Below are 15,431 nucleotides of genomic sequence, written 5' to 3'. Positions count from 1 at the left end.
GTTGTTAACCAAAGTCATAAAACAACATGTGTACTTCTGTTTCATGAGAAACTATTTGTTCTGTAAGCCTTCACCTGAAGTACAATTAAAAGAAAAAAAATAAAAGAATGTCAACTCTGGGAAAAAAAATTTATAAAGAAATTAAATAGCTAATGATTAAATAAATTATGGCATTAAGAACAATAGAACAATATGTAGCTGTGAAAATGCATTCACTAGAGTTACATTTCTCAATCCAAATCTTAAAAACATAATGTCGGGAAAAGAGCTAATCGAGTAATTACAATTTGACATAATACTGAGGCTTCAAAGGTATTCATATTTTACATTCACAATTATTTGGTAGTTACTAGTGTTCATTGTATATTCTGTATGATTTGGCAATTATTAAATATTTATAGAATGTATTTTAATCCCTTAAATTGCTTTTAAAGCACAGTTTACAGACATACTATCCCTCAACAGTCTGACCCACAATCAATCATGGGGATGGCGTAGGACCAGGCAGTATTTCATTCTGTGGTGCATGGAATTGCCATGAGTAGGGAGTGGCAAGTTGGGGCACTTGATGGCAACTAACCACAACATCTCTCAGCACTTTGAAACACTGTCCCTTTTAACTTTAGAAGTGGAACATATTGCCATTTTTTGGCTGAGTTCTAGATGAAGTTGTTTGCATTTAGGCATCATATTCCATGAAAAATCTTTATCTTGAAATTCAAGATTTGCATCAATTTCCTGGTGTTTAGAGCTGCAGCATTTCAATATACAAAAGGAGCCAATGAGATTGATTTGTTCATAAGGGTGAGGAGATAGTCAGTCCACTGAAGTAGTTCCTGCAGTATTTTTATCAGTATTATTGAAACACATGCGCATACCCCAAGAAGTCCACATTGAAGAACTACATTCATTTGAATGTATGAGTTCTGGTGCCTTGGACGATGAAAATAGTCCTGAAGTTCAATAAAGCTGAGCAATAAAGCAGTTTTATTTAATCAAAGGCACACTGTTTTACAAGACGTTTGAGAAACAGAGTATGGGATTAAAAAGTGTCAATTCAGTTCAAAAGAAAAATAGAACATCTCGTATGTTGAAATTTATGAGCAGAGACTGAGGGTCTATAATGGTGAGTTACATCCACAGCCCTCAAGATATTTGGGTTGACTGTGTGTAATAAAAGTCAGGGTTAATATCTCAAAAACCAACAAAACAAAAACCTGTAGCCATCGAGTTGATTCTGACTCTTGGTGACCCCATGTGTTACAGAGAGGAACTGTGCTTCTTAGGGTTTTCTGGGCTATAATCTTTATGGAAGATTGCCAGGGTTTTCGTGGAGGTCCTTCTTTTGTGGCACCACTGGGTGGGTTCAAAGAGTCAACTTTTAAGGTAGAAGTTGAGCAAAAACTGTTTGTGTCATATCAAATACTGTTTGATTTTAATTCAGGGAAAGATCTCATCTGCTTAGGTTATCTATAAAGCTTTCCCAAAATAAGTGGCTTCACATTTGGTTTTAGAAATACATTTGGGATTGTACCAGGTGGAAATAAGCACCGCCAGGGAAGGCAACTCCAAGCAGAGGAAGTAACTTGAGAAAAAGCATGGTGATGGTGCCCCATAAGCTAAGGGAGAGAAGCGAAAGAGACTCCTATTTATATACAATTAAGTCAGTGTTTCTCTAATTAGCAGCAATTTCTACATTCAGGTATTACTGACTTTTCCTGTACCCATTTCAGAGATATTCTTAACTAAAGTAAACTTTGGGTCTGGACTTGTCTTCTCTCTTTCCCAAAGTGTTAGTTGGTAAACAAGAATAAAATGGCTTTTATTGACTACCGATAAGGTTCAAGGCATGTTGTTAAGTGCTGAATGACAAAAGTACTCCCAACTCACCCCATCAGCAAGCAGATCCTGCTACTCTGGTTCCACTTTGGTTTTTGGAGGTGAAGTGCTAGAAAGAGACAGGGATAAAACGCCTGGTGTATTTCTCTGATGTGAAGACTTGGATTTTTCTTCCAGACACTACGGCATTGTGTGTTTGCTTAGAAAAAACATGAGAGGAGTTACTTTTCTGAAACCGTATTTATGTTAGAATATCCCTTTCTACATCTGCTGCAGGCTGATGGCTCCCAAGGTAACATTGTTGTATTTGCACAAATGGGGTTTATTTTTGAGGGCTGTGGGATTAGGACCTCTTCTCATGAGAATCTCAGACTCAGGAAGTTGAGTTGAATGTGTAGAGTTGAGATTCCCAGTTGAGACCTTTTTTCTTTTTTTTAATTTTGAGTTTCTGTACTTTAGGGACTTTGGGTCTTGTTTACTTACACGAGCTTGCGGATCGTCTGTCCCAGCTTAGTGTGGGCCTGGATTCTGACCACCTGGTTTTGAATCCTTGATCTTCCACTTACTCTAAACCTCAATCTCTTTCTATGTAAAATTGGGCTAATGACAGCAGGTATGGCTGCCTTAGTGGTGTTGAAAGAGCAAGTGAGGGAAACAGATGCACATACTTTTGAACTAGGAAGGGATTTGCCATGAAAGGTATTATCATTTTTTGAAGGCTTCTCCAAATCTGTTGTTGGTGTTGTTAGGTACTGTGAGTCGTTTTCCAATCATAGATACAACAGAAAGAAACACTGCCTTGTCCTGCATCATCCTCACAAAAGTTCTTATCTTTGCGCTCATTGTTGCAGCCATTGTGTCAACCTATCTCGTTGAGGGTCTTCTTTTTTGCTGACCCTCTCCTTTACCAAGCATGATATCCTTCTCCAGAGACTGACTCCTCACGATAACATGTCCAAAGTATGTCAGATGAAGTTTCACCATCCTTGCTTTTAGGTAGCATTATGGCTGTACTTCTTTCAAGACAGATTTGTTTGTTCTTCTAGAAGTCCATGGTATAGTCAATATTCTTTGCCAACACCGTAATTCAAAGGCAACAATTATTCGGTCTTCCTTATTCATTGTCCAGCTTTTGTATGCATATGAGGCGATTGAAAATACCATGGCTTGGGTCAGGTGCACCTAAGTCCTCAAAGTGACATCCTTGCTTTTCAACACTTTAAAGAAGTCTTTCGCAACAGACTTGCCCTACACAATACGTCCTATGATTACTTGACTGCTGCTTCAGTGGTTGTTGATTGTGGAGCCAAATAAAATGAAATCCTTGACAACTTCAATCTTTTCTCCGTTTATCATGATGTTGCTTATTGGTCCAGTTGTGAGGATTTTTGTTTTCTTTTTGTTGAAGTGTAATCTATACTGAAGACTGTAGTCTTTGATCTTCATCAGTAAGTCCTTCAAGTCCTCTTTACTTTCAGCAAGCAAGTTTGTGTCATCTGCATAATGCAAGTTATTAATGAGTCTTCCTCCAATCCTGATTCCCCATTCTTCCTCACATAGTCCAGCTTCTGGGATTATTTGTTCAGCATACAGATTGAATAAGCATAGTGAAAGGATACAACCCCGATGCACACCTTTCCTGACTTTAAACCACCCAGTATCCCCTTGTTCTGTTCAAATGACTGCTTCTTGATCTATGTACAGGTTCTTCATGGGCACAATTAAGTGTTATGGAATTCCTATTCTTCACAATGCTATCCACAATTTGTTATGATCCACACAGTCGAATGCCTGTGCATAGTCAATAAAACACAGGTAAACATCTTTCTGGTATTCTCTGCTTTCAGCCAGGATCCATCTGACCTTGGCAATTATATCTCTTGTTCCAAGTACTCTTCTGAATCCGGCTTGAATTTCTGGCAGTTCCCTGTCAAAGTACTGCTGCAACTGCTTTTGAATTATCTTCAAAAAATTTTACTTGTGTGTGATATAATGATATTGTCCAATAATTTTCACATTCTGTTGGGTCATCTTTCTTTGAATGGGCACAAATATGGATCTCTTCCGGTCAGTTGACCAGGTAGCTGGCTTCCAAATTTCTTGGCATAGGCTAGTGAGCACCTGCAGTGCAGCATCTATTTGTTGAAATACCTCAGTTGGTATGTCATTAATTCCTGGAGGCTTGTTTTTCATCAATGCCTTCAGTGCAGCTTGGACCTCTTCCTTCAGTACCATCAGTTCTTAATCATATGCTACTCCCTGAAATGGTGGAATGTTGACTAATTCTTTTTGGTACAGTGACTTTTGTGTATTCCTTCCATCTTCTTTTGATGCTTCCTGTGTAATTCAGTATATTCCCCCTAGAATCCTCCAATATTGCAACTTGAGGCTTGACTTTTTCCACGAGTTTTTTCAGCTTGATAAATGCCAAATATGTTCTTCACTTTTGGTTTTCTAACTCCAGGTCTTTGCACATTTCATTGTAATACTTTATCTTCTCAAGCTATCAGTAATAGGATGATATATATACATCTACAAGGAAGACCAGTTAATATGACTATCATTAAAATTACACACCAACCACTAAGTCCAAAGATGAAGGAATTAAAGATTTTTACCAAGTTCTGCAGTCTCAAATTGATCAAGCATGCAGTCAAGATGCATTGATAATTACTGGTGATTTGAATATGAAAGTTAGAACTAAAGAAGAAGAATCAGTAGTTGGAATACATGGCCTTGGTGATAGAAACAATGCTGGAGATCACATGATAGAATTTTGCAAGATCAACTACTTATTCATTGCAAATATCTTTTTTCAACAATGTAAATGGCAACTATAAACGTGGACCATGCCAAATGGAATATGCAGGAATGAAATCGACTAAATCTGTAGAAAGAGATGATATCATCAGTCAGATGATATCAGGAGAAGCTCAATATCATCAGTCAGAACAAGGTCAGGGGCTGACCGCAGAACAGACCATCCATTGCTTATGTGCAAGTTCAAGTTGAAGCTGAAGGAAATTAGAGCAAGTCAGGAGAGCCAAAATATGACCTTGAGTATATTCCACCTGAATTTAGAGACTATATCAAGAATAGATTGGACGCATAGAACACTAATGACCAAAAACCAGACAAGTTGTGGAATGACATCAAGGACATCATATATGAAGAAAGCAAAAGTAATTAAAAAGATATGAAAGAAAAAAAAGACCAAATTGGATGTCAGAAGAGACTCTGAAACTTGCTCTTGAACCTAGAATGGCTAAAGCAAATGGAAGGAATGATGAAGTAAAAGAGCTGAACACAAGATTTCCAATGTGAGTGTCCGTTTTTCACTATTGTGGCTGACATCATTGGCACATACCTCAAGGACTATCTGGAGCCTGCAAAGTCACAATTCACAGCTGAAGCTCTGATCCGATGTCACTTACATGCCTTTCTATCTTGGTTACCCCATGCCTCGCTTTATTAACTCTGTGGTGGCCATTAGCAGAAAGAAGTCCACAGGCATTATGCTGGATTTCCAGACCATCAGTTCAGAGAGCTCTGTATGGATCTTGCTTAAACTCAACTGCCAAGATATTCTATAGGATTGAAATCCTTTCTCCTCCCTGGCAGGGAGTCTTGCAGAACACCAAAACATTGTCTTAAATTCATCTTTTTTTGGCCTCTGCTTCTTGTATTTGGTGATGTCCCAGTGGCTATTATTAATTATTAAATGGCCATTTCCTTGATTTTCTTTCTAGGATGATGGGGAAGTTGAAGTATGGCATAGGTATTTAAAGCAGGAACTCTTGGATTCATTCTGACTGCATCCAAATCCTGAGTCCAGTATTTATTAACTGAGTGTACTCGGGCAAGTTACTGAGCTTCTTTGACACTTCAGACTTCAGGTTTCATAGGTTTAAGGATTGTATCTTTCATTCACTTATTTAATCAATGTTTACTGTTGTGCTCAATACATTTGAATTTGTTGCCTGTATATCTACCAAGTGCAAGGCACTATTTTTGTTGCACTTTGATTGACCCAATACTGACTGTATCAGAAGGAGGATCCATACTGAACATTCTAGTGATGATCAGCATTGCTTACCATGTTCCACTCCCATCAGACTGGTGAATGTATGTGAAAGCCAGACAATGAATAAGGAAGACCAAAGAATAATTTATGCCTTTGAATTATGGTGTTTGTGAAGAATATTGAATACACTATGCACTGCTACAAGAATGTACAAGTCTGTCGTGGAAGACATGCAACCAGAGTGCTCCTTGGAAGCAAGGATGGTGAGACTTCATCTCACGCACTTTGGACATGTTATCAGGAGGGACCAGTCCCTGGAGAAGGACATCATTCTTGGTAAGATAGAGGGTCAGAGAAAAAGAGGAAGACCTTTGAAGAGATGGGTTGACACTGTGGCTGCAACAATGGGCTCAAACATAGCAACGATTGTGAGGATGGTGCAAGTCCAGGCAGTGTTTCCTTCTCTTATACATGGGTTTGCTATGAGTCAGAACCGACTAGATGACACCTAACAACAACAGCATGATGAGGAATACAATCTTGGCGTAATGTTAAGTCTTAGAAAGTTGTGCCTTTTCACTCTCTTCTATTCCACCTGGAATGTATCTGAGATACCGTCATGTTTACTCCTCACCAATCCACCTCTCTTTTTACTATGATGATGGGAAGTTATTACCTTTTGCCTGCTAGCATCAATATCTCCGGCAGTAATCTTATGACAAATTTCTTAACTCACTAGCTAGTTACTATGTTAAAATCATATCAACATTACGCATTAATCAATAAAATGTATGACTTTCCTGTAGTGCCTTGAACTGTAAGTTTTTCCATTTCAGTTCACCAAAAGTATAAAAATTTGGTTCTGTTCTGGTTTATCTTCATCAACCATGACTGAACTTGTTTTTTACTGTCCAATCTTAAATTTATATTCTACATAATGGATAATCTGAATTAATTTCATCTGAAGAAATATGGCTACCAATTTCATTCCTCATATTGCAAATAATATTCTGTTTTTATATTAACTTGAAATTTGTTCATCCCAAGATTTTGTAATTAGTTTTGAAAATAGCAATATTAAACTATTTCTTTCTACACATTTTAATAATAATTAAATCTGAACTGCCAATGATTTTCAATTTTAGTTACTATCTCGACATAGTTCAATACAAAGAAAAATGCTATGTAAAATACACTATTATTATTTTTAATATTGTGATTTAGGTGAAAGTTTACAGGTCAAGCTAATTTCTCATTCAAAAATTTATACACATATTGTTTTGTGACATTGGTTGCAGTCCCCCTAATGTGACAGCACACTCCCCCTTTCTACCCTGGGCTCTCTGTGTCCTTTCATTCAGTTCATGTCCCTTCCTGCTTCTCGTCTTGCTTTTGGACAGGAATTGCCCATTTGGTCTTGTATGTTTGATTGAACTAAGAAGCACATTCCTCACATGTGTTATTTTTTGTTTTATAGGCCTGTCTTGTCTTTGTCTGAAAAGTGGACTTCGAGAATGTTTTCAGTTCTGAGTTAGCATAGTGTCCATGGGCCATAGTCTCGGGGGTTCCTCCAGTCTCTGTCAGACCAGTAAGTGTGGTCTTTTTTCGTGAATTGGAGTTCTGTTCTACATTTTTCTCCTGTTATGTTTGAGACTCTTTGTTGTGATCCCTGTCAGAGCAGTTGGTGGTGGTAGCCAGGCACCATCTAGTGTTTCTGGGCTCAGACTGGTGGAGCCTTTGGTTCATGTGGTCCTTTAGTCCTTTAGGCTAATATTTTCCTTGTATATTTGGTTTTCTTCATTCTCCTTTGCTCCAGAAAGGATTGGACAAATAGTTGTGTCTTAGATGGCCATTTATAAGCTTTTAAGATCCCTTGATGTGTCAACACTCTCCTCTTCTCAACCTCGGGTTCCCCATTTCCATTTGTACAGTTTTCCTGTACCTTCCTGCCTTATAGTCTTTGCTTTTGGGCTGGTGTGCCCACTCTCTCTCATATACATGTTTGAACTACGTGTGTTATTGTTTGTTTTATAGGCTTGCTTAATCTTTGGCTGAAGAATGAACTTCAGGAGTGACTTCTGTACTGAGTTAAAAGGGTGCCTGGGGTCATACTCTCTGAGTTTCTCCAGTCTCTGTCAGACCAGTAAGTCTGGTCTTTTTTTGTGAGTTTGAATTTTGTTCTACATTTTTCTCCTGCTCTATCCAGGACCCTCTATTGTGATTCCTGTCAGAGTAGTCGATGGTGGTAGCTGGCACCCTCTAGTTGTGCTGGACTCAGTCTGGTGGAGGCTGTGGTCATCGTGGTCCATTAGTCCTTTGGACTAATCTTTCCCTTGTGTCTTTGGTTTTCTTCATTTTCCTTTGCTGCAGATTGAGTGGGAGCAGTAGATGTATCTTAGATGGCTGCTCACAAGCTTTTAAGACCCCAGATGATTCTCACCAAAGTGAGACGTAGAATATTTTCTTTATGAACTGTGTTATGCCAATTGACCTAGATGTCCGTGGAGACTATGGTCCCCAGGTGCCAGCCCCTGCTACTCGGTCTCTCAGAGTGCTTGGATGTGTCTAGGAAACTTCTGTGCTTTTGCTTTGGTCCAGTTGTGCTGACTTTCCCTATATTTTGTGTTGTCTTTCCCTTCCTCAAAGTTGGCACTTGTCTACTATCTAGTTGGTGATTGTCCCTCCTTCTCCCTCTCCACCCTCGTAACCATCAAATAATGTTTTTTTTCTGTGTTTAAACCTTTTCTTGAGTTCCTATAATAGCGGTCTCAGAATATTTGCCTTTTGTTACTGACTTATTTCATTCAGCATAATGCCATCCAGATTCATCCATGTTGTGAGATGTTTTGCAAATTTATCATTATTCTTTATCTTTACATATCATTCCATTGTGTGTATGTACCACAATTTCTTTATCCGTTCATCTGTTGAAGGACACTTAGGTTGTTTCCATCTTTTTGCTATTGTGAATAGTGCTGCAATGAACATGAGTGTGCATATGTCTATTCATGTGAGGGCTTTTATTTCTCTAGGCTATAGTCCTAGGAGTGGGTTGCTGGATTGTACGGTATTTCTATTTCTAACTTTTTAAGGAAGTGCCATATCATTTTCCAAAGTGGTTGTACCATTTTGCATTCCCACCAGCAGTGCATAAGAGTCCCAATCTCCTGGAAACCTCTCCAGCATTTGTTATTTTGTGCTTTTTGGATTAGAGCCAGTATCACTGGGGTTAGATGATATCTCATTTTACTTTGATTTGCATTTCTCTAATGGCTAATGATCACGAGCATGTTCTCATGTGTCTGTTGGTGCCTGAATATCTTCTTTGATGAAGTGTCTGTTCATATCCTTTGCTCATTTTTTAATTGTATTATTTGTCTTTTTGTTATTGAGCTATTGAAGTATTTTGTAGATTTTAGAGATTCGATCCTTATTGGATATGTCATAGCCAAATTTTTTTCCCCAGTCTGTAGGTCCTCTTTTTACTCTTATGAAGAAGTCTTTTGATGAGCATAAGTGTTTATTTGTTAGTCCCGGATGGTGCAGAAGGGTGGGGTGCAGAACTCAAATTCTAGTAAGAAGACCAGACTTAATGGTCTGACTGAGACTGGAGGAATCCCAGAAAGCATGGCACCTGGATTCTCTATCAGCCCAGAACTAAAACAATTTCCAAGGCCAACTCTTCAGACAGGGATTGGACTGGTCGGTGGGACACAAAGTGTACCTCTTACCTCAAGTAGATACAAGAGACTACATGGGCAGCTTCCATCCGGAGGTGAGACGGGAAGACAGAGAGGGTTAGGAGCTGGTTGAATGGACATGGGGAACCAGGGGTGGAAAGGAGGAGTGTGCTGTCACAGTATGGGGAGAGCAATTAGAGTCACATAACAGTATATGTATAAATTTTTGTATAGTAAAAAACAAAAAAAAATTTTAATTTTTAGGAACTCCCAGTTATCTACTTTTTCTCTTCTGGGATTTGTGCATTGTTAGTTATGGTTTGTATATTATTTATGCTATACACTAAGGCCCTTTGTCCCTATTTTTTCTTCCATGATCTTTATCATTTTATACTTTATATTTAGGACTTTGATCCATTTAGAGTTAGTTTTTGTGTATGGTGTGAAGTATGGGTCTTGTTTCATTTTTTTACAGATGGACATCCAGTTATGCCAGCACCATTTGTTAGAGACTGTTATTTCCCCATTTAATGGACTTACATGTTTGTAAAATATCAACAGCTCATAGATGGATGGACTTAAACATCGGGGTTCTCAATTCCGTTCCATTTATCTATGTGTCTGTTGTTGCACGAGTACCAGGATGTTTTGACTGTCCTGGCTGTATAATAGTTTCTAAAATCAGGTAGTGTAAGGCCTCCCACTTTGTTCTTCTTCTTCAGCAATGCTTTACTTATCCAGGGCCTCTTTCCTTTCCATATTAAGTTGGTGACTTTTCTCCATCTCATTAAACAATGTTGTTGGAATTTGGATAGGGATTGCATTGTATCTGTAAATTGAAAACCAATACATTTATTTTATATTCAGTTTTGTTCAGTAACTGGAACAAAATTTATGAAGAGGCTCATTGTAGAAAATTTAGGGAACTTGTTTAAATAAATGGAAAATTACAAACTTTAATTTCAATATTTATTATATACAAACAAGAATTTTTCTAGTCTTTAAGAACATATTTGAAATATACTTTAAACAACTAAATATTTTGTAAAATTTGTACATGCTTCTTAATATTAAAAATTAACTGGATAAAGATTTTCTTGATGGGTAGTGTAAGATATGTTTCTCAAACTATATTACAGGAAAAATTAGACCCAGAGATGTTTTTACTGTTTCTCACATACTAAGTCATTATGTACTGAAGAGGAGGCACCAGTTTGAGAATGTAAGAAGTTTCAGTATCAGAACATTAAATTTTTGTAAAATATCTGTGCTGGATGTTTTGTTGTGCTAAATTTTAATAATTTGAGTCCAGTCTAGAACTTCTTTCCCATCACTTTTAGAGCTTCTTTTACCGCCTTATTTCTCAAGCTGTAGATCAGTGGATTCAACATGGGGATTACTATGCCATAAAAGGTGGAAGCCACTTTCATATTTTCCTCAGAATTATTAGAGTGAGGCTGTAAGTACATGTAGGAGAGAGTCCCATAGAAAATGGTGACTACTGTCAGGTGGGAGGCACACGTGGAGAAAGCTATTTTTCTCCCAGTGGTAGAAGACGTCTTTAGGATGGCACTGATGATATATATGTAGGAGGAGATGATGACCGTCACAGTGAATGTCAAGTTAAATCCCACAAAGACAAGAAGCAGCATGATGTTGATGTCGATACTGGAGCAAGAAAGGGAGATAATTGGGAGAATATTGCAGAAAAAGTGATTGACAATGTTGGACTTGCAAAATGATAGTGAAAATGTACATCCTGCCTGTACGAAGGCATTTATTGAGCCCATGACATATGAGCCAGCTACCAATTGGTTGCAAACTGTTCGAGACATGACAATGGGATAGCAGAGTGGATTATAGATGGCTACATACCTGTCCACTGCCATAGTTGCCAGGATGTAACAGTCAGTAGTCGCAAATATAACATAAACCAATAATTGTATTACACATCCCATGAATGATATTGACTTATCTTCTACTATGAAGTTTTGCAGCATCTTGGGAGTAATGGCAGAGGTATAACAGATATCAACAAAAGCCAAATGTTGTAAGAAAAAGTACATGGGTGTTTGAAGTCTGGAATCTGTCTTGATGAGTAGGATCATTCCAATATTACCCACCATGGAGGTCACATAGATCACTAGAAATACAATGAAGAGGACATACCGAAACTTGCGTTGGCCACCAAATCCCAGTAGAAAGAATCCAGTTACTTCAGTGCCATTTCGTTGTGTCATGGCCACCAATAGTCTAGGAAGGATCAAGAAAAGACGGGAAATCTTTGTGACTTCTTGAAATAAAAAGGCTCTTATATTTCATGCCACTTTCTTGACTTGGATTTCATGCAAACATTAATAGAGTTTATTGCTTTACAAGCATTTATTCTATTTCTTTGATAAGAAACCAATAGGAAAACTTGAGCCATCAGTTTATTTTCAAAACGAAGAAGATTGTCACTGAAGAAACTAAAAAGCATTGCCCTCAAGTCAATTACCACTCATAGCAACTCCATAGGATAGGGTAGAACTGCTCCATAGTGTTTCAGAGGAGCAGCTGGTGGATTCAAACTGTCGACCTTTTGGGTAACAGCTGATCTCTTAACCACTGCACCACCAGGGCTCTTCAAAAAATAAAAATGAGTGCTAATATGTATAGTTCTAAGAGACATAGATTAACACACTTTTCAGCTATATTAATAGATATTTATCTTTGCATAAATAATATTCAAATATGGTTATGTAGCGTTTGCAACAACAAATAGTTTTTCTCAGCCATTTATCATTTAATTCTGGACCAACCTCTTGAAATTAGTAGCATGAATTAGACAGGAATTTCGCCTAAGATATGTTTATGGTTCACATGTGTTTCAAGGTTTCAGAGTATCTTTGTACTAGTTTTTCTAACACGTGACACAAAACAAGTGTGCATACAGGGTGAACAAGTTATTTTTGAAAATCTCTTAAACTGTCTGAACCAGGATGTATATTGTAGAAGTTAGTGAGTAAAACTGGACTGTAAAAAAACCCTGGAAATGCTTGATAAAATACAACAAATTTCATTTTATAGTCATACGATGCTCTCAAGCAAGTAAAGGAAATGCCTGTTTGCTAAAGATGGAAAAGGAACCTGCAAACCAGAGTGGTGGTCATGATGATACTTGGGCTGCCCTAAAGACTTCTGCCATCCCAGAAAACTCTGACCTTTGGCTTAAAGTGCTAAGGGGGGGGATGGGAAACTATGTCATGGATAGGCACCAGGTAGATGGACCCAAAGATAGTATGGGCCCTTGAAGTTTACGATTTCAGTAAGGAATGTTTTAGTCCGTAATGGAAAATAGCTTCTTTCTTGGCCAAAAAAAAAAAAAAAAAGTTTCCACCTGAGAATTTATACCTACTGCCTAATATTCACATTACTTTGGAGTTTAAATTTGCATTATCAAGCTGAGAAATTAACAAAAAATTGTTCTGGGTTGTGAACACTTTAGGCTATCTGGCAGAAACAAAACAAAGTTCTGTGGTAAAATACACCAGTGATCCAGGTTCTTCAGAAGTCCCACAGATCAAATCTAGAAAAATTATCTTACAATGCAAAAAATTAAAAAATACTAAAAAAGAAGTCATCCTTAGCAAAAGATAGCACAAATGACAAATAGCAGAATTGAACAACGTAGGATTTGAAAAATTGAAGTTATAAGGTACTGAGTATAAAGTAATTAGAGCAATATTATTTAAATAAACAATTTAAAATAAGAGCAAGAAACAAAATACTATCAAAGATTACCAAGCAGATTTATAAAATAATGTAATAGATTTCCCAAGGGAAATAAAAATAATCAAAACAAAAGACTATAGATGGGTTACACTGTAGATAAGATGCACTTGAGAATTAGTGAGCTAGAAGACATATGTGAACAAATTCTCCAGAATATAGGACAGAATGATAATGAGATGGAAACTATGGAAGAGAGGTTAAGAAATATTGGCGTTAGAATATAATGCATTAAATTGGCATTTCAGAAAGAGAGGATATGTTTTAGGAAACATATTTAGGTTGAGTGTTTCCAACAAACTGTCAAGAGATCAAAAAAAAAAGGAAATCATGAAGAATCTTCAGCAGAAATTTTCCACACTTTCAAATGTTATTGTGAAGAAAAGCAAAACAATACAGGCAAAGAGAAGATCATAGGAGTAGGCAGAGAGAAAGGGATGAAAGACGTCTGAAAGGTAGACTTCTCAGTAGCTGTAATGAAACCCAGAGGAGAGTAGAATAAAATCCTGAGAGAGTGCTTAGATGATACAACCACAGCCTGTAGTTGTACCTACATAAACAATTCTACAGGGGAGAGTAACAACATCACCTATGTTGTTTACTTGTCAAAACTGTTTATCTTGAATCTAATCATGAGGAAACAATCTGAAAAATCCACATGATGAGAAATTTACAAGTCAACTGACTTAGATACTTCAACAATGTCAATTTCACAAAAATAACAACAAGCAAAAAACAAACTAAAATAAAACAGGGGAGTTGTTCTAGATTAAAATGACTAGGAAAATATTTTACCTAAATTAAATACATAATTCTTGATTGGTTTCTGAATCTGAAATAATGAAAACAACTATAAAGGATATTGTTGGGTAATGTGAGGGAACCTGAAGAGTGAATATATATTAGATTGTTAATTTATCAATATTAAATTCCTTTGATGTGAAAATTTTATAAAGGAGATTTTTTTATTCATAGGAGGTATGCTAAATATCTCTATAAATCTGTTTATACAGAGAGAAAACAATATGGCAGGAAAACGAATTGGTGAATCTAAGCGAAATATACACCAGTATTATAATGTTAATATTTATAGAGGTTTTACAGTTTTTAAATAAGAAGTTAATGAAAAACATGAGAAAAAAATAAAACGCTTTTATGCAAAAATAAATGGAGTTTACCGTCATTGAGTGTGTACTGAAGATGTTTTTTAAGTTTGCTGTTCAGAAGAAAGGAATATGATCCCTAAAGAAAGTCTGAAAAATGACAAAAAATGGTAGCTTAGAAATAGGTACCAAAACCAGTTGCTGGTGAGTCAATTTTGACACAAAGCGACCCTACAGGACAAAGTAGAACTGTCCCATGGGGTTTCCAAGGAGGGACTGGTGGATTCGAATTGTCCGCCTTTTGGTTAACAGCCTGAGCTCAACCACTGCACCACCAGGGCTCCAGAAATAGGTAAACAAGTGGATAAACTGGAATAAATAGAGCCAGTAAAAAATACTAATAATACTGTCATGTTGTTGTTAGGTGCCTTTGAGTCAATTTTTGACTAATAGCAACCCCATGTGACAGTGTAGAACTGCGCCATAGGGTTTTCTTGGCTGTAATCTCTGTGGAAACAGATGGCCAGTTCTTTCTCCTGTGGAAGCTGCTGGCTAGGTTCCAACCTTCAATCTCTGTTAGCAGAGGCGTTCCTAACCAAAGTGCCACCAGAGGGGATATTAAAGAAAATGAAAATAGCAGATGACACTAATATAGTAGATTGAGGAGTTCATTAGATTTAAAGTGCTCTAAAATTCTTTAGACTCTAATATAGATGTGCATGTTTTTGAGAACTACGAGAAGGATGCAAATGAAGTGTATGTAGTTTTTAAGTTTAGAGAAAATACAGAATTTTAAAATCAGTCAATCCAAATGGAGGCAGAAAAGAGTACAAAAAGAAAAATAGAAAAAAGCAAGATTAATAGATATCACATGAGATGGCATAAATAATCCACATGTGTCAGTAAGGATAATAAATGTAAATGGACAAAACTCATCATTAAAATTCAGAGATTGTCTAACTGGATTTTAAAAAATAGACATCAAGCCATTTTATATAATATGAAAAATTATAA

General features: G+C 37.0%; 1 protein-coding gene across 1 annotated transcript; it reads right to left on the bottom strand.

Moving 5' to 3' along the window:
• Nucleotides 1-10,756: 10,756 nt before the first annotated feature.
• Nucleotides 10,757-11,783, bottom strand: LOC101361481 (olfactory receptor 5AK2-like). Its single transcript, XM_004389248.3, has one exon. The coding sequence runs from the start codon at nt 11,781-11,783 to the stop codon at nt 10,857-10,859; it is 927 nt and encodes a 308-aa protein (XP_004389305.1). The 3' UTR covers nt 10,757-10,856.
• Nucleotides 11,784-15,431: the final 3,648 nt, after the last annotated feature.

The sequence above is a fragment of the Trichechus manatus genome, unplaced genomic scaffold (assembly GCF_000243295.1).
Source record: "Trichechus manatus latirostris isolate Lorelei unplaced genomic scaffold, TriManLat1.0 scaffold00236, whole genome shotgun sequence".
In the NCBI taxonomy this organism is placed as follows: Eukaryota; Metazoa; Chordata; class Mammalia; order Sirenia; family Trichechidae; genus Trichechus; species Trichechus manatus.
Note: the sequence above shows the minus strand (reverse complement) of the source record. Positions and strands in the feature narration are given on the sequence as shown.